This window comes from Rhyacophila brunnea, unplaced genomic scaffold (genome assembly GCF_057557595.1).
Source record: "Rhyacophila brunnea isolate RB1 unplaced genomic scaffold, BYU_Rbru_1.0 scaffold_5, whole genome shotgun sequence".
NCBI classification, from domain to species: Eukaryota; Metazoa; Arthropoda; class Insecta; order Trichoptera; family Rhyacophilidae; genus Rhyacophila; species Rhyacophila brunnea.
The window spans coordinates 42,837,487-42,862,794 of record NW_028233170.1 but is presented as its reverse complement, the minus strand read 5'-3'; the positions used below and the strand labels follow the sequence as shown (position 1 = coordinate 42,862,794).

Below are 25,308 nucleotides of genomic sequence, written 5' to 3'. Positions count from 1 at the left end.
TGCAACTTTTATGATACCATCTTTGGAAGGCAGTGACGTCCCTAGACAAAATGCCGCCCCTGTGAAACGCCAAAATAACGCCCCATTTTTTATCATCCGTACACGTGTCGTTTCTAGTCACCATGGACGTCGAAGGGCGACGGAAGTAAACTAGACATCGCGAACCCGACAAAAAATTACAGTACTGTTAAACCTTTTATGTTAATTAATACATTTTGTTTCCGACCAGTGAGCCCAATTTTATTATGGAAAGATATTTTCGTTATTAGGTACTATGTTTAGGTAGTTATTTCTATATATACCAAATGATTCTCCTCGATTTGCCACCCTTCGATTAACTGCCGCCCCCAAGCGACGCTCAATCTGCCTACCCCTACGGGACGTCACTGTTGGAAGGTCGACGTTCTATATGTTCTGATCAATATTTTCTTTTTTAAATTATCAATGGTTTTGTTGACTCGCCAAACCTACTCGAAAGGGTGGATTTCCATTGTCCATCAAGATTTACGCGAAACTAAACTTTGTACCATATCAGTCGTAGCGGTTCTAATTATGCACAAAACTCTTTTATTCAGAGCTCTTGTTTAAATTATAATATGTATTTCTCCACCGTTGATCCTTTTAATAATTCACCTGTTTCATTTAAACGCGCTATCTCCAAAATTATGTATAAATAGATATATATATATATATTTTTTTATGTTATTTTTTTTTGTAAATAATTTAATTATTCATTATTCTTCCTCATTTTTCTCATGTAATTTCTTTATATTTATGTTATTCTTACTCTCTATCTTGTTAGGCTTAACTATATCATAATGTATATATTATGGAAACTTTGCTGGTTGCAATAACTTTTCATTATTATTTTTTAAATTTTAGTAATCAATATGTTACTGTTTGTCTTCTTAATAAAATTTAAAAAAAAATCAGATCCCAGATTGCCTTTCATATTGATTTGCAAAACCACATAATTAATTATAAGCTCTTTCTCGTTTCGAATTGAATTATAAAAAATCCCAAATTGAATATATTACCTATCAATGTTATTTATAAATTTACGTCCCTCTTATTCATCACTCAGCTGTCAAAGTTAGACTATTCCTTCATACAAAAACCGGTGGTAATATCGATTTCAAAAAATTATCTTTAAAGTATAAGAACTCCATATAAAAATGAGTGGTCACCCATGGACAGTAAGTAACAGGAGGGGCAGTCGAATAGTCTAGTCGAATTTAAAGCGACAATACCGACATAAGAAAATGAACACACTAGTAGGTACCTACATCTACAACCTACATAATTACCTAGGACATACATATGTAGGTACCGTTAATTTTCACTAGGGTACCTAATTTTCATTTGGTACGTTACCAGCAGTAATTTTCTTTGACGCAAATTATGCAACCGATTAGTCAGAAAAATTAAAAGAAATTTTCCAAATAGTTTACACCACTCGTATTTGGCGGGCCTCCCTACCTATCGCTAAAGACGAAGGCAGTGTGACGCTTTACAGTAGGTGTACCGTGTACCTACTAATTGGTGTACACTGTAAAATTAATGTGTATATTATTTAGTGTACATATAGTATATACATCCATTTGAATTATGGAGTTGTCGAGTGTCGATACACAATTGAAAAATAAATCGTACAACCACATAATATTAAATAATAACAAAATTGAAGCACAACAGCGACTTTTTTTTCTATTAGAGAGAATTTGTGATGTGTGTTTATATCACTTATCTGGTCGACTCGCCACGCCGGACCCTTCCTGATCCCGGGCCCCCAGGCTAGATCCCTGCCAGTCCCCCCTTTATGGAGGCCATGTTCGTAGGTTACGTGCGACTGTCGCTAGATTTGCACGGTCTTCATATGCAACACAGGATCGACGTTCTTGGGAGGTTTGATTTATGGCTGTGCGGCAGACGAGGCGTGTTTAGATGTTAGAGCCGGCTTTGGACGTCACTGTACCTACCACAGTTAACATAGGGATTAAATATAATTAAATTTGTTGCCTGTCTCCTGTGCATCTACTCTAGATTCTAGTACCCACCTAGTTTATTACTTATAATTAATTTACAGGGTCGGCATCAGGCAGGTTGCGGTCACGCTGCTATTATTAATATTGTTAGGTGCTACATAGCAATAAAATATCGCGTGACTGAATACCATAAAATTCACATCGGTCCATCACTTTCACTGTAGCACATTCATCACTTACCCTTTGGGGCTCTCTCTGAACTAATGGGTAGGTACCTATACTTACGGTAGATACCTACCTACATATAGCTAATTGCGTACTTTCGGAGATCCAGATTAATATAGGTACCTACCTTAGAGCCAAATTAAAGTTACTTTAGAGTTTAGAGTTAGGCAAAACTACTGTTTAGGTAGCAGTGACGTTTCGTGGGGGTAGGCACATTGAGCGTCGCTTGGGGGCGGCAGTTACTCGAAAGACGGCAAATCAAGGATAACCATTTGGTATAGGATAGAAATAGTTACCTAAACTTAGTAATAACGAAAATATTTTTCCGTTAAAAAATCCAGCTTACTGGTTGGAAACAAAATGTACCTATTAATTAACATAAAATGTTTTTTTTATTATTTTGTTAACAGGATTTTTTGTCGGGTTCGCGATTCCTCAAGACAGCCAATTAATATATCAAAAAAATGACAGGTAAAAAACCACTGTATTACCAACGACAAAAAATCCACAATTTTTGGGGAAAATTATTTCTAATTGAATTTTGTATATTTAGTGGTAGATATTTTGTAGGTGATATATCCATCCATCCAACACTTTTCTTAGATATTGGAGCCATGGAAGGTTGATAAAAAATGGAGCTGCATTTTGTCTAGGGACGTCACTTTTAGGTAGACAATATTGACATTTTATTATGCAATACCTGATACATAGGTGCATACCTACAATATCGTATTTACACTTTAAAGTTTGCATATGGAGGCCACCAGAAATCTTATTAATAAAACGGGATCTTATATTTTTTTATTAGTTTTTGCACGTCTTTCAATAACATGTGGAAAATTAGATATTTTGCCATGTCATAATGTCTGGTGACATATACAAATTTGTGCATAATAAAGGCGCAGGGTGGAGGTAGGCTGCACTAAACTGTATCAGTCAAACGTATTTGCTTTCATTGAACTAAGACTACAGTGTGTAGATAGTGTTTGTTAGTAGTATTCAGTGACGTCCCGTGGGGGTAAGCAGATTGAGCGTCGCTTGGGGGCGGCAGTTACTCGAAGGGCGGCAAATGAAGGAGAAGGATTTGGTATATACATAAATAGCGACATCAACTTAGTAATAAAGACAATATCTTTCCAAAAAATCAGTTCACTGGTTGGGGAAACTGATAAATGGTACAAACTAAATGTGTTAGAAATATCAACCAAATAGGACCTTCGACTCTGGTGATTCGAGTAAATGTCGAGTGTTCGGAGTAAATGTTCTAGTAAAAGTAAAAAAATACGAACCTCGACGGGATTTTACGTATTTTTTTTCAAATATGATTTTTTTCTAGTGGGTATGTATCTGATATGTTTTCAAGATATGTATGTTCAATATATGGAATATTACATACTCAAAATCTTATAAAAGAAATAGTTTATTATATGTGTTCGTTTTTTTATATCTAAATTTAATTTTGTATGTTTGATAAAAATGATAAAAATACTGTATAAAAAATGGGGCGGCATTTGGCGTTACCTAGGGGCAAAATTTTGTCTCGAGACGTCACTGTTAGTATTTAATTTAAATTTCAATGAAACCCTGCCTAATCCAAGCCATATAAGATAATATTAAAAAATATGACATAGGTACATACACAGTTTATTTATAAATTATCTAAAATTATACCATTATGAAACCATAAGTTATAACATAACCATCCATAAGTAGCTGCAGGTTCCCAAAGCCCTGACGTACTTACACCCTTCATGCCCAACACACTCGCAAATCCCGAACGCCTAAAATAGTATATGATAGGACTATTTGTACAAGCTCTACCTACCTATGTAACATTAAATGTAGGTACTTAGTACCTACCTTATGCTCATTTCCTATCGAGATGTGTAGCGCTGATATTAAAAAAGTTTTTTTCATACAGTTTTGAAATTCAGCCTCAGGTTCTATCGTATAAGCACATTTTTTTATTTTAAATAGGTAGATACCTACATAAATAGGTATATAAGTAGTATGTAACTACCTACCAACACTTTTCTAATGTAATCCATATTAGGTAGGTACCAATGTATCTTGCAAACCAATATTTAAAATATTTTAGAAACAGTAGGTACTTATTGAAAAAAATGTCAGTATTGAAGGATTCTGCTCTCAAATGATTAGGATACCTAATATAATAACCTACTTACCCAAAGTAGCAGATTCGCAATGGTACTCAGCCACCCTCGTAAAAATCCCAATCCTAACCCGCCCAATCTTTTCGTGACAAAACAATGCATATAACCGAGGAATTGACTTGGAAAGGCCTTCATCTAGCAGATAACTGGTCCATACCCATGACGATATGAAATGAATATTTTGAAGTTGTTAATAATTATTGTAAAAGAAAATTATGTTGGTTTCATTCCATTCGATTGCAGATCATTGGCATTTTTGAGCCATTTTTGGAAATGGTTGAAGGGCGGGGGTCATCAACTTATAAATATTTTATTATCTAGGTATATAACACTAAATGAAAAAAAATATATTATTTTCACGGACCTCTAAATTCGAACGCCCTCGCTAAATGTACATTTTGCATACAATATGCGGCGGTCCTGCAGAGCAGTGCTCAATATATGCCCAAAACAGATAATATTATGTCGCACCCCAGAACAATCTGAATGACCGTTTCATACACCTCGTACTCTATTTTAATTAGGTATGCACCGGTTGAGCCTGAAAATATTAAAATCATGATTTTATAACGTCGAACGTGGGACTTCGGTGTGGAACCGTTCACTAATATTTTAGTACATAGGTAGGTAATTTTATTAATAGTTCGATGTTTTAATTGTTTATTTATTTTATAAATTACATAATAAAATTTACAGGATGAAAATATTATTATATCATTTATACAATGATAATAATTTTATTCTTATTATTGAAATGATTAAAAACCATCAATAGTGTTTTTAAAATTGCATTGCGGCAGCTATCGTATACGTCTAAAAGCTTTAAAAAAGAGGTTGGATTACTCGCTAAACAAAGATAAATCCCTGTTTTACCGTTGCGCTCTTTCGGAGAAATTTTGTACTATTTTGGCTATACTTCATGCAAGATGCTTTCAATTTTTGACAACAGAGGCCACATGAATCCAAAATTTTATTTCACATTACATATTATTTTTGTACCATCTCGAGTTTTTTCATAATTATTATTTTTTAGTAAAAATACATGCTGACAACATTTTTATCAGCTATACTGCTATACAATGAATTTTCATAATTTTATAAAGAAATATAATATAAATTATTGTTGAAATATAACATTATCTGAAAACCCACGCGAAATTGTATTGATGAGTGTGCATTTATTTTTAAAGATCAACAGCTCTGTAATAATTTATTGCAATGTTTACAACGGCCATCCATTCGTAGCGGCCAGCTATGAACAGGCGCGAATTGCACGGAATAAAGCGAAACAACTTCACAGTAGTGTCGTGAGATTGGCGATATCCCACGGTCCGTTTTGTGGAGTTGTCGATGCTTGCATATTCAACCCAAACATCCAAAAAAAATCGGTATGATATTAAATTACACATTATCTCAATCAGTGGTATCGTTTAATTGACTTGTTTCTTTATTGCGACAGCGTTGCGGTGGATTTTGCGACCGGAGAGGCGTGTTTTCTGTGGTGAAAAATATTTTTTGCGTCTCAATCCTACGCCTGTCAATATTTTTCACGAAAATGCATACGCGACGATTATTGCTGAAATGCGATGCCATCACATTTCTAACCGATATTTAATGTTTTTTGTGCAGGAATGGCTCTCAGCGTAGCTTTGCCTCTATCCGGATTGGAGCCGGAGACGTATTCTTCATACAGTGCATTCGGGTTGAGAGACATTTTGGCCTTTTCGCAATCTAGCCCAAGCCTGTCGGTTTCCAGCGAATCGAGTGGTATTGGGTCGCTGGGTTCTCTTAAATCGGAATCGATCAATGGTATATCTTTGCCAGCCAGTCCACAAAACACAGATAAAGTAAGATATGCTTGAAATATTTTTATTTACATAAGATTTTTATTGATAAGGCAAGGCACCCAAGAGTGCAGGTACTCGTCGCCAACCTAACGATTAGGATGCGCGCCAAGCGAGGGTTTTTGATATTTCCTGTCAAAATATTATCAAAATATTATTGTTGCTTTCATAAACATTACAATAAATTTTCATTTTTTTTTTTCTCTATATTGGCAAGCTCTGTGTAAATAAATCTAATATGAAATACCTACTGTCAAAACCTGAAACTGAAAAATTTCGTTTAATGGATTTTTTGAAAACTCGTTTGTGACAACATAAAACAATTATTCAATCTCATGTTGCTTGAAAAGCAGAAAAATGTGATCAAATATAGCGGGGTAATTATTACCCTTTGAATAAAAGACCTAAATAATATTTATCATACAATGAAGGATAAGGTCGAATTTTTTGTTTAATAACTAGAGTCTGTCTTCTATAAGCTGGCGTGCTGGTTTTCCCCCCGCTTGAGCATCCATCTCGTTCCCTCCCATTGAAACAGTTGAACGCGATGGCACAGTGCATTCCGTGTGACGTGTACGCCAGTTTATAGAATACAGACTATAACTAATTAAAATAATTTTCATAATAAATACTAGTTATAATACGATAGGTGTATGTTATGTTTATTGATGAAGCAACATGCATTGTATATTTGATTAGTTAAATTTATATTATAAATAGCACAAATTTTCTAGAGCGCATTCAACATTACCCATTCATACCTATCAAGTTAGTTTAATATTTTATTTTATATGAAACTTATGAATGATTGTACATTTTTATTGTTACCATTGTACAAAAGAAATAATCTATTGGCTTCATTGACCCATTTAAAAATAAAAAACCTCATAAATTTAAAGAAAATTGTTGGTCTACTTATTCTTTGATCGATAACCATAAATTTTTCAATAAAATGAATTTATGTAGGTATTGTGTGTATGTGTTTCCCAATTTGAGATACTGACATCAATCGATATACTCAATATGAAGTCGAGTATTAATTGATCTTTGTTTTCAGAGTGTGATCTCCAAGCCGTCTCCCGAAAAACGAGTCATGTACCAGGGGCGCAACCTCTTGGATCTGGGCAGCAACTTGAAGAGCAACTGGAACATGAGGTACTCGCACTTGCCAGCTAACAATCCAACCATGTTCTTCAATAACCGCTCGCAGTACCACCGCCTGAGCGACTACCCACAGCCGGAGTACCGCACGGAGGCGTGCCAGTGCCCCCGTTGCCACTTCAAGTTCACGGTGGCCTAATCGCCGACCCCCGCACAAATCTCCGGCAGCTTCCATTGAGATATCTCCTCTGACAATTCACCCCTGGCCAAACTGACATGACTCGATATTACGTATTTATACAAATTTCTAATAATGGATTTGCCGTCCCAGCTGAACGAAGTCGACCTCCGATCGACGGATGTCGATAAAAATATCGTGATATTATCACTCCTTCAAATAAGTTTATGTGATTAGTTTAAAACTTCCACGCATATCATAACTCGTGCGAACGGCGGGCGAGCGTTCCCGGATCTCACCCTCTCCGGTCGGAGACGGTTCAGTCCTCAATTTTATTTTCATGACAGAAACGTTCGCAACCAAACGTCGCCTCCGATCTCCCAGCTCGACCGGTGATCGGTCAGAATAGGTATTTTTACAAACGATATTTCTATTTAAATAATATATATAATGAGCTTATGAATCGGGCCTTCGAAGTGAAGGCCGTCAATAATGTGGAACTACACCAAATCAAAATGCTTTTATGTAACCCGCTTTGGAATTTTGTAACCTTAGATTGTAACGTAATTTAATTCAAATATACCAGTGGCGCGGCGCGTTCCGGGCGACTCCCGCGCCCGTCCGGAGACGGTCTCCGCCCCGACTCGTCCGGCTCCATCCTCTTATTATTTAATACCTCACATGTGATTCCCGGATTATACTTTATTCCGTAAAGTTTAGTCGTAGCCATTAGAGTTTATGATTTATCGGAGGGATGCTCGCGTTCCTCGGCGGAGTGCGGCAGTGACGGAACAAAGATGAAAAAGACTGCCCGATAAATTGAATTCTGTAATTTGTCGCGGGGCCCCCGACGGGTCTGCGCGTCGGTGATGTTACATTTATGATCATTTCAAATTCTGCATTTCATGTGTTAGTCGAATCATATTTTTTTATTGATGAGTAATTTAAATGTTTTATTGTATAATTTTGTTAAAAACTAAAACCATAGTCAAATGACAGTATTTTTATATTGAGAGTCGGTTTTAGCGTGTTATGTGTTAGTACTCTATGTACCTCTGGTTCCTTTGCAAAAGGACGTAGGACACGAATCGGGTGATGTGATGAACGTGTCTACGGTTTGTATCTTGTATCTGATAAGCATTATGTAGGTTTAGGGTATGCGAGGAGCTACTCCGAATGCTCCAAAGAGCGTACCAAACTGATGGGTTCTTATTATTCTTGTAATGACGTGATAAATTACGCCGTAAGGGCGTTTCGCTCAATATGTTTAGTGAACTTAACAGATTTATTACCTCTTTCTAAAAAGATAAAACTATTTGAATGATAATCACTATTATATTTTAACGATACAGAATGCACTGCGAATAATTAATTATCTGTTGTGAATTTTTATGTGGTAAAAATACTTTCAACACATCGACACCCCACTTTTGAAAGATTATTTTCATCCCGCGGGAGAGCTTTTTTTTATAATATATATGAACATATATATTGATTGATATATAATATATTTGTTAGATGTCTTCATCTTATTTTTTATCCACAGTAAAGATCCGCAGTGTCGGCGTATAATTTGTGTTTCCTTCTTAAGTCTTTTTTTGATGTGATACCATAAAAATGACTGATCTGAATTTAGTTTATAAGTTGATTTTACACAATACTAATCAAAAAGTGTAATTTTAATAAAATATTTCAAGTGCCAATGCTCGTAGTTTAAATTTTTGTTGACTGTTCTAATTATTTTTATGTTTCGTTTGTTAATTTTGTGTTATAAATGCACTCTTGTGAAATTAAAGTACAATTTTCTTTATTTTAATGTTATACATTGATTTGCGTCAGTGTGACGCGACTGCGACATGCACAATCTCACGCGCTTGCAATATTGTAACTTGTGTATTCCTCATTCAGTTTTAATTCAACATAATTTTAAGAGTACAATATAAAATGTTATATCACTCTAGTATCAAAATTAGCCCAAGAAGTTATTAGAATTAGATAATAATATGAAAAATATCTAGTTAAGTTTATAATTGGAGTGTTTTTAGACTGTAGATTAATTATTATGTAAACTAAACAAAATGCGAAACATTTGTGTCTCGTGGTTGAACTCCTTACATTGTGTTGCAATAATACTCGTTTAAGGTAAAAAAAGAAAACTCTCAACAGATGTGTATATATATATATTGAATAATATATATCTGTTAGGAAAAATAATCAAAATATAATAATAATAATTAAAATGGCCGTTATAGTTTATTAGAACAGTTGCCGTAACATGTCATGTCATGTCATATCTTCCAGTTGTCTCTCGGACACTCATCGATGACAGGGTTCTATTCATGAGGTAAACACTTGTTAAGCAAACTGGTCAATAAATATAAATGGATAGGCTATAGGCGATAGGCACATATTTGTTGTAATAAATATTAGATATAGATATTTAACATATTTAACAGTACTTAATTATATGGTTCTTGCGATGCCTTAACTCTGGTTGTCAATTAGACACTTCTTTGCCTAGAATGTTATTTATTTTATTTTTTGCTGTTCCCGGCTATTACCGTGAACTTCCAGTTCAGGCTGTTCTTTATAAATTATTTTATTGTCGATTTATTTTTACCTAAGTGTTCTTATTAAATGTTACCAAAATGTTTTTAATAAAATATTTTTATATGTACCTCATGTCTTTTATTCCATACATAAAACACTAAACCCAAAGTCTAATGATAAGGAGTTCCCTAATTATTTTATACAGGAACACATTGAACGAGAAGAAAGTGGCTTGCACAATTCTTTTCAAATTAAATTTTCATAATTATGCCTAATTTGCTATTCTGACATTTTTTTTTATATCTATCGTTTTTTCGTCCGCCCTTCGTAGTCTTATATTGTGGGGACTGAGTGTAATTCCCTGTGAGGTTACAATGCATCTTTGTGATTTTCCCAAAGCCATCTGTAAATGTTTCACTTATATTACTACCTATACTATTAGACCATCGTGGCCTGTTATTAAAAAAAAAAGAATTTATAAAAGCGTAAGAACTTTTACTTGAATGTTTCAGCTGTTATTGTGACGTACAAGCACAATTTTTTGAATGTTAATTATTGACATCCCTCGATGAATTCGATCACTACTAACCTGATATTAAAGATATGAATCCCTGCTATATATTACTAATCCTTTCTATCGCAAAGCATAATAAACAATGTTTTTCTTTAGAAAGCGCAATAAATATGTGCCAACATGATTTAAACATAGCATGCACCTGAGGAAAATCTTACAACTTAGTTGTGAAGTTTTCAATAAATTATGTGATTTTACAATCACTGGTTCAATTTCCAAATGCCTATTAGTTCAATTTTTCAAAATTCACAAATGTACAATCACACCTTGACAATGAAATAGCTCTAGATGATTTTCAAGGGAGCACATTCAATCAGTACTCGAAAGTTTTCTGGCAGCAAAAATACATTCAGTTGCCAGCAACATTATTTTATTACTTAACCGTTGTTGTTAAGAGTTAGGTGATCAATGCATATGCATTAAATAATTTGCAATCTGTACTGACCATGAATCTAACGATTATGAAATGTATTGCTTTGATAATATAATAGTTGGATAACATAACAGATCGACTAGTACATATTTCATATCTATTTGTGTTCTACAGTTAAAATTTTAATCTACACATATAAATAAACAAGTTGACTTACTATTACGATTAGATATGGCAATATTGATTCTAATAAGCTCATAAAAAAACAATCTATATATATACTTAACTATTTTTGTCATGTAATAAGGTTTTTAAGAAATGTGACAAAAATGCATTAATTACGTCTTCTATCTGCGCATCTATTCTATACACAAGATTGCTATCAAGTGTAGTTTATCATATGTTTGTATTGAGGTACCATTATAATTGTTTCAATAAGTTAGCCGTCAAAACTGTATCTCGCTCTAAAATTTAGCACACCCAAAAGTGGTGCTGTTAAAATATAGCACTTATTGTAAAAATTATAATACCTCAATACAAAAATATGAAAAAATCACCCTTGACAGCAGTCTTGTGTATAGAATAGATGCGCTGGTCTAGTATTGACTATCATAGCCTTATGACTGCGACAATCTGCGAAATTACGAACTGCCTCACACTTTCAGGTATATTTCTGCGGCCTAATGCTAGAAGTGCCAATATCAAGTATATCAATTTATTCAGTATGTACAGGGAATTGTTTATTTCATAGTTATAAAAAATATTAATTAATAACCTCAGACAGATAATCAGACAGGTTTATTTTGAAAAATACTGGAAAATGAGGAAATCTCAAATTTTGAATCGCTATTGTCTAAATTATGCCGACACATTATTTTTACATACACTATAAATGTACCCTTATTTCATTAATTTTACATCGGCTGACACAGGCACTTCTAGCACTAGTCCTCAGATTTGTACTCGCCTGTCCCCCGATACAGCGCCAAATAGAAAAATTCATGAACCAGAGCGCAATATAATTATCTGAAAATATTAGTGTGGGGGTTATTTCGTCACTGTTCTGGCAGAAGACACTAATTCGAAAAAATGACATATTGAGTTAGTTATACCAAAATGTTCCTTATTTCAAACTTTACCGTCTGGAAACATTCTTAATAAATCAACAGTCTTTATTTTAAAGTCATCCTTTTTACGATTACTTAATAAACTCACATGATAGACCATTTCAAACATTTTAACAACTTCAAAGTCAAATTACTCAAAACTAGTATTCTCCAGTTAGTGTGTTCTGCCAGAATAGAGACGATTTGTTCTATACCTTATAATATACCCACAAAATTACCTTAACGATGCAAATGCAATAACAGTCTTTCAACATCTGAAATGCACTACTACTAAAGATTTAGGCAGAGAACATTTTTCAGCGCAGCAAGTGAAACTTATTTTTACAAAATATGCTGTCAAAAATCATGTTATTATTTTTTTTTTATTATATTATCTGCCGCATACAAGCAATGAATGGTTTTTCTATCCCCACAGGATGTCATTGATTTATTGATTTGTACTTATAAATAATGTATTATTTCTGATCCTTTATTTATTAGTTAAATTTTAAATATCCACAGACATCGATGATGTCAGAAGGCGAATCCTGGAATCCTATGGAACGGTACAAAACTTTCATTATAAAGAATAGTTTATGTCATATTAAGATCGCATAAAAACTTTATAACCAAACACAAAATCTCAGTATTGTTTGTAGAAATAGCTCTAGTGCTTGACATGTGAAGTTTATTTTGAAACTTTATTAAAACATGTAAATTAATGTAATGATTGACATGGTAATTTCTGAAACGGAGCACCATTTTTAATTTTTCCACGAGACGGAGCGATAGTCTTGAGGAATTCACGAACCAGAGCTGCGCTCCGGTGCGTTCCAGTCTATTCCATGCGCTTCTATAAAATCGCAGCCAAGGCAGAATCATTCTTTAACAGATCTAGTCAACTTTCAGTGTGACCTCGACTGTATCATTGTGATATAAAATCTGATTGACTGAAAACCTCTCCATCTAATCAGCTGATTCCTCATTGGCTACATACCGACCAATGAATGGCCCCAATTACCTTACTAACTGTCAGAAATTGTGTACAAATTAAACCTATGCAAATTTAACTAAAAGCAAAGAGAGAAACTCTGTCCAATTTCTTTGGGTAGAACCCTATCTTATAATTATGATAAATCATGTGTTGTTTAATACTATGGCAATACTGAGCACACTAAAATATGTAGTGTTAACAGTCAACACAACAATGCTAGAACTGAGAGAGTTGGTGGAACAATTTAATCAGCGCTCAAAATGGAAAAGGTTACGAACCGGAGCGCTCGACAGTTTTCTGAAGATATTTACATAATTATCAATTAATTTTATGTGTATTTCATAAAAATAAGTATGTTAGATCTTCTATTATAAATGGCCTATCAAGATCAGATGGTCAAATTATTTGTTCCACAGGGCGGAGGGATAATTTTACCGATTTCACGAGCAGGGTGCGCTCCGCATCATTTCAAGCCCTGAATTTAATTATATATAGGCAGATGGAGATTCCATTAAAATGAGAATATGTGCCGATTGTTATCATTCAACTTATGAAACATTTGGTACTGTTCGGTTATACGGAATACAGCAGAAAACACATTTTGAAAATACCCGATATACTGGATTATTTGTTAGTTTGGGTTAGTTTAGGTTAGGTTAGGTTATATAATAAAAAAGACAATGTTAACTATTCACTAAGCCAAATAATAAAATTATTCATTAGGTAGATATAAAAAATCAACCCATGTCGCATACACGATATTGATAGGCCAAAGGGATACATACATTTTTCTCATGGTGAATCACCTTGCTTATAAGTAGTGCAGACTTTACCTGTATTATACTAAATGGTTGATAAAGATATGGCGCTTATCTATTCCGGATTGCTGAAAACTTGTAAACTTGGAATATAGATTACAAAAAAAACCACACTGTCTGTTTACTGCGTTGGTCATTCGAATGTTTTCTTTACCATTTATAATAAAACATATATTTAGATAAGTATTTTTATTTCAACCAACACCCACGGTGGCACCACAGCTTAGGCGTTGGACTATCACGCTTTGGGTCTCAGGTTCGAATCCTGGGTCTGGCAAGTACACATATTGTTTTTCAATTTGTGTGTGAGTCAGGGAATGGACCTAATAGGTTGAGCAAGTGTCTGACATCCATTTCTCGTAAAAAACAAAATCTGTAAATACAAACCTCTACTCTGTGGAGGCCCATATGATCCTAATAGGATCGGACATGGTCGGAAAATGTTTAGAAAAGGAGAAAAAGAAAACATTGTTTATCCAGTATACTATCGTGCTTTGTACATAAGATTTTTGTATTTAAGATATTATAAATACCTACTTCATAAAATAATATAATGACTCACCATTATTGGGGAATTCTTCTATCTGAAGCTTGCCAAATTAAAGCACATCCACCGATACCTAAAATCAAGAGAACAATATAAGGTTAGTAGTGGTTACTATTATTTTTTTGGCAGTTCTTAAATTATTTATCTAATCACTAATCATACAAAAACTAAAAATCATTTCATAAGGGTAAGTATGATACTAAATGTACCAGCGCATCTATTCTATACACAAGAATACTATAGGCCGCTATAGAGGGTAGTTTTTCATTTTTTGTATCAAAGTATTAGCACTTATCGTAACAATTACAATAATTACAGTTGTAATTGTTACAATTGTTTTAACAGCACCTCTCTTGACCCTTAAATTTTAGAGTGAGATGGACAGTTTAGGCGGCTAACTTATTGTAATTGTCAGAATAAGTGCTAATACTTCGATACAAAAAATGAAAAACTACCCTCGATAGCTATCTATAGCAGTTTTGTGTATAGAATAGATGCGCATATTACGTTTGTACTATGTTTCATAAAGCAAACCAAGGTTGATTGATGACTTCTCCACTTTGACACAGTATAGAAACATAATTCAAGCAATAAAGTTATACAGATTATAGACATTTCAATAAGTCATCCAATCTGCCATACATCTCCTACTACCTATCACAAATTTCAGATGTACATAAGTTTAAGTTAACAGTTTTTTATACTTACATGTAATTTTAAATATGTGAAAATTTTAAACTTTATTAAATTAAGTATAGCTTTCGTACTCTGTTACTAGAGGCATTTCGCTTCCCCTTAAATTATGAAAATATATTGAAATTTGCACATTCTCCTGGAAAATCTCTATTTCCAAATTTTAATTTTTGTTTTCACAGAGATAAACCAAATCTCAGAATTTAATATGACTATCATCTTCATGGTACCTGGTACCTACCACTTTCAATATCTCGGACTTCAATCTGTCGTTTTTTAAATCAGCACCACACCCACGGAGACCTAGTTGGGAGACTGACCACCTCTAAAGCCTTGGATAGGGGGCAGCTTGTCCATATCTTCACTAAATATGCATGTCAAAGATTTAAACGCTCTTATTGTATTTATGTGGATAATAGGACTCGAAATGAATTGGAGCGCACCTGAGTGCTACTCCGGTTCATGGAATCCCAGAGATTATCGCTGCGTCTTATGGAAAAAATAATTTGACCATCTGAGCTATGTAAGCTATATAACATAAATCTAACACGCTTGTTTTTATAAAATACACATCAATTATCGAGCGCTGTTCCGGTTCGTAAAATTTTCCATTTCAAGTACTGGTGGACAACGCATAGATTTTTGAGGCTGCTTAAAGCGAATACTAGTACCAGAGGCACCTTGCGGAAAAATAGAAGGCTTATTCGACACACTTTTTTGATAATTTACATTTATAAATTAAAATATTTTTTATTTAAAGTCAAAGATACCTAATTAAAAAGAAACCTTTTAAAATGTGAATTCTTATCTTATTATTATTACATAATCATGGGTCCCACAAGGGGGGGGGGCTGACAGGTCTCCAGCCTGGGAGCCCGGCGTGGCGGATCGATCAGATAAGTGAGATAAACACACTTCATTTATTTGCTCTAATAGCAAAAAAAGTCGCCTGTGACGCTATTTCACTCGAGTGAACTCAACAACTTGAATTGGATTTATTAAAAATACAAAAAATCGTTAAAAATGCACTGAATACCCTTAATTTACCTGGAATACCATTTCGTAAACGCTATTGTATACCGTCACACTACCTTTTATTCTAGAAATAGGTAGGGAGGCCCAAAGGAGGCAAAATATCCTGGCCTAGGGGCCTGCTTCAGGATGTGGGGCCCATGTACATATATATATATATAATATTTTATGGTCATGTTTATTTTTAAAATTCAGTTTATCAAGTCTTCTCAAACAGAATCTATTTCGGACAAATTCGTAGTTTTCATGTTTTTTTTATTATTATTTAGGTATTTAAAAAAAACATCGATTTATATAAAAACAAAAATGCGTAGGTATAACTTGAGATGTTTTTTATTTATATCAAATCGAGCATAATATTTTGAACATAAGCGTAGGTACCTATTCAAATTGTTTAGCAGTCAAGTTTCGAGTTTGGAGGGCGAAAAAATATTTGGCTGAAAACACCTAAAAAAAGGGAAAAATTCGCCAACACACATCAAAAATTAAAATTAACCTGATACGCTGATAACCATCGTTATCCACAGTTTATTTTTTAGTTATTTTGTACCTAACCGGCGAAAGATTCGCCACCCCTGGTCTATAACACAACAAAAAAAACTAATTGAATTGAAAAAAATCCCTCAAAATGGCGTAAGGCTTTAAAAACTTTAACCTGATATAAACATCCTACCGAGGTAGGTCATATTATTATAATATACATCAATGGCGAAGACTCCATACTTGGCGATTATTTAAAGCCTACCTTCTTAAGAAAAATATTTTTTAATTTTATATTGACATATTAAGGTGACGCATCAGTGAAACGCCAAATAATGTTCAACTGTACGCGCGACGAAAATTTGTACTTGCTTCGCATTCATTGAGAGAACGTGGAGTCGGACGCACGTCACTTTGCTGCGTGATGGCGACGGGCCAATTAATTCTAAAATCGTGTAAAGATGACTAAAAACTTTACCCATTTACTTTAAAAAGCAAACATGTCAATGAATATATTATTATTGATACTAATAGAATAATAAACAGAACATAAAATGGACGTATGTTGGATTTATATGAGAAATAATATTTCGTTTGACAGGCGTCATTTTCACCCGCGACCCGCAATCCGCACATCGCCTAGCAACGATCTTTTTAGACCGTGCCTCAACTAATGCATGGCCTTAAATAATATAATCACATAATAATATATTCAATATGCCCAACGACATCTGCCGTATAATAAATTGTCATAACAATTTTACGATCTTTTCCACTATTTCAATAAGCACCATTCATGGCATGTCTCGAAGGTTTAAAAAAATAAGCGACATCTTATTTCGCTTCACATATTGTATGGATTATGTTCGCGTGAATCGAAAACTTTTTTTATATGAAGCTTGTTTCTCATAATTTCAAGACGTCTGCGGCGGCCCATATAAATTGGTAAGCTATTTAAGGAGCGCTTACGTTTTACGTAAGTGCACATTTATTCAAAATAATTTATAAGATAATTTAAAAAAATAATTTCTATGGGATTCGATCACATATAAATATTGATTGTTGTTAAAAATAATAAATAATTTATCTCGTGATTTTTATTTGTCAGTTAAGGCTTGAATTCACTAGGGGACAAATCGTGCAACATGACGCACAACATCTACGTCGATGTTTCGGGAACGAAGCCGCGGAACATGTTTCTTGTTCAAAATGCGGACACACTACGACGCAATGTCGCAGAACATTTGCTTGTACATACTTGTCGCCGAAACGCGATAGCCGCCAAAGTGACTCTTATTGCAATATCATTAGAGCACATTTTTGTCTTTCAGGCCTTGTCATGCAATGTCTAGACAAATTTTATTATCCGTTTTACCGACTGGCGTCTTTTACCAGCCGTTGGAGCCAGTGGCACTTCACCTTTTTTAATGTATATATTTAATGAAATTGAGGACCTGCACAGAGTTGTTTGGATTATAACCAGAAGATATTATTGTATGATCTTTTTGCAGAATACCCACTCCATAATAAGATAATCTGCTGGCAAAAAAGTTATATACTTAATTGTTTGTAAACTTATATCACTTAACAAATGCACGTTACAAACATTTGAAACTCTACGCACGTCCTGAACTGCAAACATTGTCATCAATTTAAATGTAGTCTGGGCAGTCCATATCATATAAATGTGCGAGATTTAATCAAAACAACATTCGCCGAGACCACACGGCGTTACTTTTAGTGAAACAAAATATTTGTAAGTCCACACTTTCTTGTTTGTGCGTTTTCATACGTTTTCTATCCGGGAGAAATACAAAAAAAGTGCACGTTTGTTTAAAATACTTAGTATGAATTGTTTTTATACAAATATTTGCATACAATTGATATGCAACTTTAAAACAGTGTTTAAATAATGTTTATTTATTTACGAGGAGACTTATCTTGATTTGGGACTTGGCATAACACTTGATGGCGATTCCACAACGTTTTTATTGTAGGTGAATTTTTATTCATATAATAATTGACATAATGCAGGCACATTGAAAGATCTCGGCTACACACGCGTACGTAAACAAGTGTAGATTTAAAATTGTAATTAAAACTGTTCATTTTATTATACACGCGAAGTTAAATATCGAAAATATTATGCAATTAAACATAAATAATACGTAACCCGACAGTCACAAGATCAACAGTTATTTATATAATTCCCCACATAGAAGCCGGATTTTCTTTCATTTCATATGTAAAAATCCCGTATTTCACAAAAACAGTGAATTTTCAACATAAAAGATTAATATGAGAAAAAATGGTGAACTACTAAAAAAATAGTAATCGAAAACTTTGAAATGTTTAGTACCTAAATGTTAATGATACTATTATAATAAACATCCATATATTAAAAAATCGGGTAAAAGTTTATTACATATTATTTTTATTCAGAATTTCCAAGATGTATAAAATAATAAAAGGTTTCGAAGCACTGATCACGTAAATACCTATGTGATTTGAAGAAAACATCTACATGCCATAATAAATTATTAACGTTTATGACACGACGTCGCTGAAACAATTTTTGGCATTATTATTTGTCGGTAAAAATAATTATGTAGACTGCAGAGAATAATATTTAAGTAGGTACTTATTTAATTTATGTTCTGCATAATTAAAAAATACAGTGCAGCAGTATAATAATATGACTTCATATTTTAATAGTATAAACAAAGTGAATAACTTAATTATAGTATGTACCTACTCGCACGAAATTATGGTAGGTACAATATATCTGTACCCTAGAACCGAACTGTATTAACTCCAAAATTTTCAAAAATCACTTTATTGCACTAAACGTCATGATTTTGCCTCTTCTATACCATGGTAAACAGTATTAACTCCTATATCAATTATTTCCTGAGATATTGCGTTTTAAAGAATATTAAGTGCATCTTGATTTTGGAATCAAAGAATACTTAAGTCTTTTAATACTCTTTAGTTGTAGGTGTTTTGTTATTTATTGATATTAAGTCCACTCAGTCAAAACAACCAATACAATTAAACAGTATTAAGTGTTACCTTGCGGAGTTAGTACGAACAATGTTTGACACTTGACAGACGACCGCGCATTTTTGTTGTATTAACTCCTTTGCGCGAATGTTTGAAACAGTTTTGCATTGAAACATTTATTCCAAATAAGAAAAGTAAATTACAATAATGTCGGAGAGAAGCAAACGTATTCTGGACTTAGTGAAAATACAAACCAATAATATTATTGATGACTGTGAGGAATTACTACCGCAGTGCCAAAATATAACCTCAAATCTAGAATACAACGATTCAGAAACGAAAGGTACGAACTTATAATCAGTTTTATGAAATCAAACAATGTTATTAAATGTTATGTTAAACCTGACTGATATTTAAGATAATAGTGTAGCTCGATTATTCGAGTTTAATTATTCACATCACAAAATTATTTCAGTTAGGTTATGGAGATAGTATTGTTTAATTTTGTATTAGCCAAATGTCATAGTATTAAATCATTAATTTGATTTGACAAAAGATTCGTGGAACAAAAATATAGTATTCATATTTTTATTTTTAAGATTAATAATGGGTCATTTTTGTTTTAGATGCAGGGAGTTCATCAATTGAAAGGCAAATAAATGCACCCCTAGATGACTTGATTTATGTCGACAAAACTGTGGCTGGTTATCAAGAAATAAGCCATAGTGATATTGTGTGTGACGATAATTTGTATGCATTTGATCAGAGTGGTAACATCGTTTACTATGAAGTGTTGGAAACATCGGTTGAACCAATACAACCCAATCTCGCTTCCGAGACTTCAGATCTTCTCCAATGCGATAACATTAATATTGTACATGAAACATCTACACATATCGATGAAGATTGTATAGCTGACGATCCTGATTACCATCAAAGCGAGAATGGTTCTGAATCAGATGTATCAGTTTCGGAAATTTCAGATACAGAGAATCAAAATTTGTCTAATATCGTGGACGAAGCACAACTGAATGTGAGAAAAGGGAAAAAAAGAAAGAGAAATCCATCAAATTGGAAAAATAACATTAGAAAACAAAAAGTAGCAGCAGGAGAGGAACGTATGACTAAAACACAAACTATCCCAGCACGAAAAGTTCTTGCACCCTGCAAGACAGAATGTCGCCTTAAATGTTCCATACATTTTTCAGCTCTTCGTAGAAATGAAATTCACAAGGCATTTTGGAAAAGTGAAAAAAACATTGACCACAAACGGCAATTTGTTGCGTTAAATGTAAAGTCCGTACCGATAAAAAGGCAGAGAATAACAAATGGTAAAAGGATCGATAAAAGAAATCATACACGTCAATACTACTTTGAATTAGATGGTCAGTCTATTAAAGTGTGCAAAGTATTTTTTTTAAATACCTTAAATATTTCACAAACATTTATTACTACTGCACTATCTAAAAAGTCTGTCGGAGGAATGGTTGAACATGATAAAAGAGGAAAGCAACCGCCATCAACAAAAATACCAGAATTTATTAAACAAAATGTTCGAGATCATATTAATAAATTTTCTGTTTTGCAATCCCACTATTCGAGAGAACGCTCAAGAAGAAATTATTTGGGAAATCACTTGAATTTAACAAGAATGTACAATTTATATAAAACTGAATGCGAGGAATCCAATATTTCAGCTGATTATATAGCTAAAGAGTGGTTGTATAATGAAATATTTCACACTCAATTTAATTTATCATTCAAGTTACCAAATAATGACACTTGTGATGATTGTGATAAATATATTGTAGATTTGCGACAAGCTTCAAATTTTGAGGAAAAAGACAGAATTCAAGCTGAATATGACCAACATTTAAATGATATGCGAAAAAAACGATATGCAATTAAAATGGATGATAAAAAAATAGCTAACGAAAATAATGGTAAAAAGATGCTTACAGTTGATTTGCAAAAATGTTTGCCAACACCATATCTGTCTAACTCAAAAAGTTTTTACCTTTTGAAATTATGGACGTACAACTATACGATTCACGATTCAACAAACAAAAGAACAACCTGCATAATGTGGGATGAGTCGAAATCTGGACGTGGAGCCAATGAAATGGCTTCTGGATTAATAAAATGGGCTCTAACAACTGACAACTCTAGTTTAGAAGAGTTAACGATCTGGTCGGATAACTGTCCTTCGCAGAATAGAAATATTCATATGGTAACCTGTTACTTCTGGATGATTAAAATTATACCTTCTTTAAAAATTATTAACCACAAGTTCCTATTAAAAGGACACACACACCTTGAAGTGGATGCTGACCATTCAATTATTGAACGAGCAAAGAAAAAAACACCTGCCTTTCAAATAATGACGCCATGGGACTGGCAACAGTTAGCCCGTTTATGCTGTCCATCCAATCCATTTAATGTAATTAATATGGAAATAACTGACTTTAAAAATTTCAAGTTGTTGATTGAAGGAAAAACATCACCATTTGTTTCAAAAAAACTAGATTCTTTAGGTAAAGCCATCAGCATATCTAAGATGGTGCATTTTCAAGTAAGAAAAAACCAGATGGGTGTTTTATATTTTAAGTACTCAATGCGATGCACCTGAATTTGAGAGCATTGATTTAAACAGAACCGGGCGACGAGTGTCATGTCCGGATTCATTGGTTCCGATAAGGGATTCACTAAAACCAATTGGGAAAAAAAAGTATGACCACCTCCAAAATCTTTTGCCTTGGGTGCCAAAAGAGTTTCACCAGTTTTATAATAGTCTTCGTTATGATGACACCGCTAATGATGATGAATAATGTATTAAGTATAATGTAGATCATTTTTTGTTTGGTCTCTCGATTACTCTTCTTAATTTTTATCGTAAACTTTTTCTATTATTAATGTAAGTACCTACTTTCTTATCAATGCATTCTTCAATTTTAAAAAGAAAACATACATCTTTTTGTAACATTATTAATTAATATACATTTTTAAATCAATATTGAGTGTACTTTATTCAACATAATATATCCCTTCACTGAATGTTAATGGCACATAATACTATTTGAAGCAGTACTAAAAGTAACATAATATTTTTTTCTTAAAGTTAAATAGTATTAAGTGTTTATTTTCTATATAACTAAATTAAAACACTGAAATATGCACATAGACTGTGATTAGTATATAAAATAATCAAATGTCTTCTCAAAAAAAATTAAGAACTACAAAACTTTTGTCAAAACTTTAATACAGAAGAAAAGAAACATTTCAATAAAATTAAAATGGCTCTACTGAGAAATTTTGGATATGGCACTTAATATAGTTCAGTTCTAGGGTACAGAATATGTATTCTGAAATTCTATACCTTTTTGGTGTAGGTATTTTTAAATGTAGAAAAACAACTTTTTTCCGATATTCAAAATTACAGTATTTTGGACGTGCTTTAAGTTATTAGCAGTCAATTAATAAGTAGGTATTAAGCTTTTTACCTACTTTATTGTATAAATTTTATTATACAAGATAATATGTATAATTAACTGCATTTGTTGACAGTGTGGCCGCGTGGCTTAAACGCCGGCCTATAAAGTCGAGGGTCCCAGGTTCGAATCCTGGGTCTGGCGTACACATATTGTTTTTTCAATTTGTGTATCAGTCAGAGTATGGACCTAATAGGTTGAGCAAGTGGCCTACATCCATTTCTCGTAAAAAATAAAATCTGTTAATACAAACCTCCACTCTGTGGAGGCCCATATGATCCTATTAGGATCGGAAATGGTCGAAAGAAAAGAAGAAAGAATAGGTATTTACCATTTTTGAATGGGCATAGTGCCTGAAGATGCCGAAAGGCGAAACCCGGGTCGAAAAAAACGACTCAAATGGAATAGTACAAAACTTAAATGCATTAGATTATTTATATATTTATATATTTAAAAAAAGCTTAAAGCAGGTAGGATATTCAAAATTAGGTACAGTATTTTGGACGTGTTTTAAGTTATTAGCAGTTAATTAATAAGTAGGTAATAAGCTTTTTACCTACTTTATTGTATTAATTTTATTATATAAGATATAATTAACTGCATTTGTTGACAGTGTGTAGGTATTTACCATTGGTGAGTGGGCATAGTCCCAGAAGATGCCGAAAGGCGAAAAAAACGACTCAAATGTAATAGTACAAAACTTAAATGCATTAGATTATTTATATATTTAAAAAAAACTTAAATCAGGTATAGGTACATAGAAAAAGGAACTTTTTTCCGATATTCAAAATTACAGTATCGTGGACGTGCTTTAAGTTATTAGCAGTCGATTAATAAGTAGGTAATAAGCTTTTTACCCACTTTATTGTATTAATTTTATTATACACTCGCAGCGCTTACATGGTGGTCTCATACGTTTTCTTGCAAAATTATATACCTAATTGTTTATAAACTTATATCACTTAATAAATGCACGTTATAAACATTTGAAACTCTACGCACGTCCTGGACTGCAAACATTATCATCAATTTAAATGTAGTCTGGGCAGTCCATATCATACAAATTTGCGAGATTTAATCTAAACAACATTCGCTGAGACCACACGGCGTTACTTTTAGTGAAACAAAATATTTGTAAACACGTCCACACGTGCGTTTTCATACGTTTTCCATCCGTCAGAAATACAAAAAACGTGCACATTCGTTTAAAATACTTATAAATGTTTATTTATTTACCAGGAGACTTATCTTGATTTGGGACTTGGTATAACACTTGATGGCGATTCCACAACGTTTTTAGTGTAAGTGAATTGACATGATGTATGCATGTTGAAAGATCTTGACTACACACGCCTACGTAAACGAGTGTGAATTTATAAACTGTTCATTTTATTATAGGTACACGCGAAGTAAAATATCGAAAAGATTATGCAATTGAACATAAATAAGACGTAGCCCGACAAATAAGATCTATATAATTTCCTACCCAGACGCCGGAATTTTTTTTCATTTTAAAATATGTAAAAATCCCGTATTTCACAAAAACAGTGAATTTTCAACATAAAAAATCAACCTTTAAAAAATGCTGAACTACTAAAAAAACAATAATCGAAAACTTTTAAATGTTTAGTAACGAACAACCACATTTTTTTTTTAAATGTTAATTATAATATTATGTACATCCATGTATAAAAAAATATGATAAAAGTTTATTGTATATTATTTTTTTCAGAATTTCCATTATATTAAAAGGTTTCAAAGCACTGACCGCGTATAGGTAGGCGCCGTAATAACATATGACGTAAGTTATTGTCGAGCCGAGCCACGAATCTGGAATGTATTATTTATTGGCGACAAAATAATTTTGTCGAAAATATAATAATATTTAATTACGATATTATTCAAAATTATAGTATTTTGGATGTGCTATGCTATACCTACCAATATACATTTTTTTATATCGTATAGCACGCGGACCACATATTGCCACATTATATAGATTATATTAAGGAACTTGGTTATCTACGAGGAATGGTTATCAGCCATTCGCCGAATTCATTGGAACCTTGCTGTGTTACATGTTTTACCTTGTTCATAAATATTTAAGTTATTAGCAGTCAATTATTTTTCGTTTTATTTCTCT

At 33.1% G+C, this 25,308-nt stretch overlaps 1 protein-coding gene across 1 annotated transcript; it reads left to right on the top strand.

Annotated features, from left to right (window-relative positions):
* The first annotated feature begins 5,656 nt into the window (after positions 1 to 5,656).
* LOC147066445 (uncharacterized) lies at positions 5,657 to 8,940 on the top strand. The gene is made up of 3 exons (XM_085955367.1): positions 5,657 to 5,772; positions 6,014 to 6,231; positions 7,286 to 8,940. The coding sequence occupies exons 2-3, from the start codon at positions 6,016 to 6,018 to the stop codon at positions 7,526 to 7,528; spliced, it is 459 nt and encodes a 152-aa protein (XP_085811493.1). The 5' UTR covers positions 5,657 to 5,772; positions 6,014 to 6,015; the 3' UTR covers positions 7,529 to 8,940.
* The last annotated feature ends 16,368 nt before the right edge of the window (positions 8,941 to 25,308 follow it).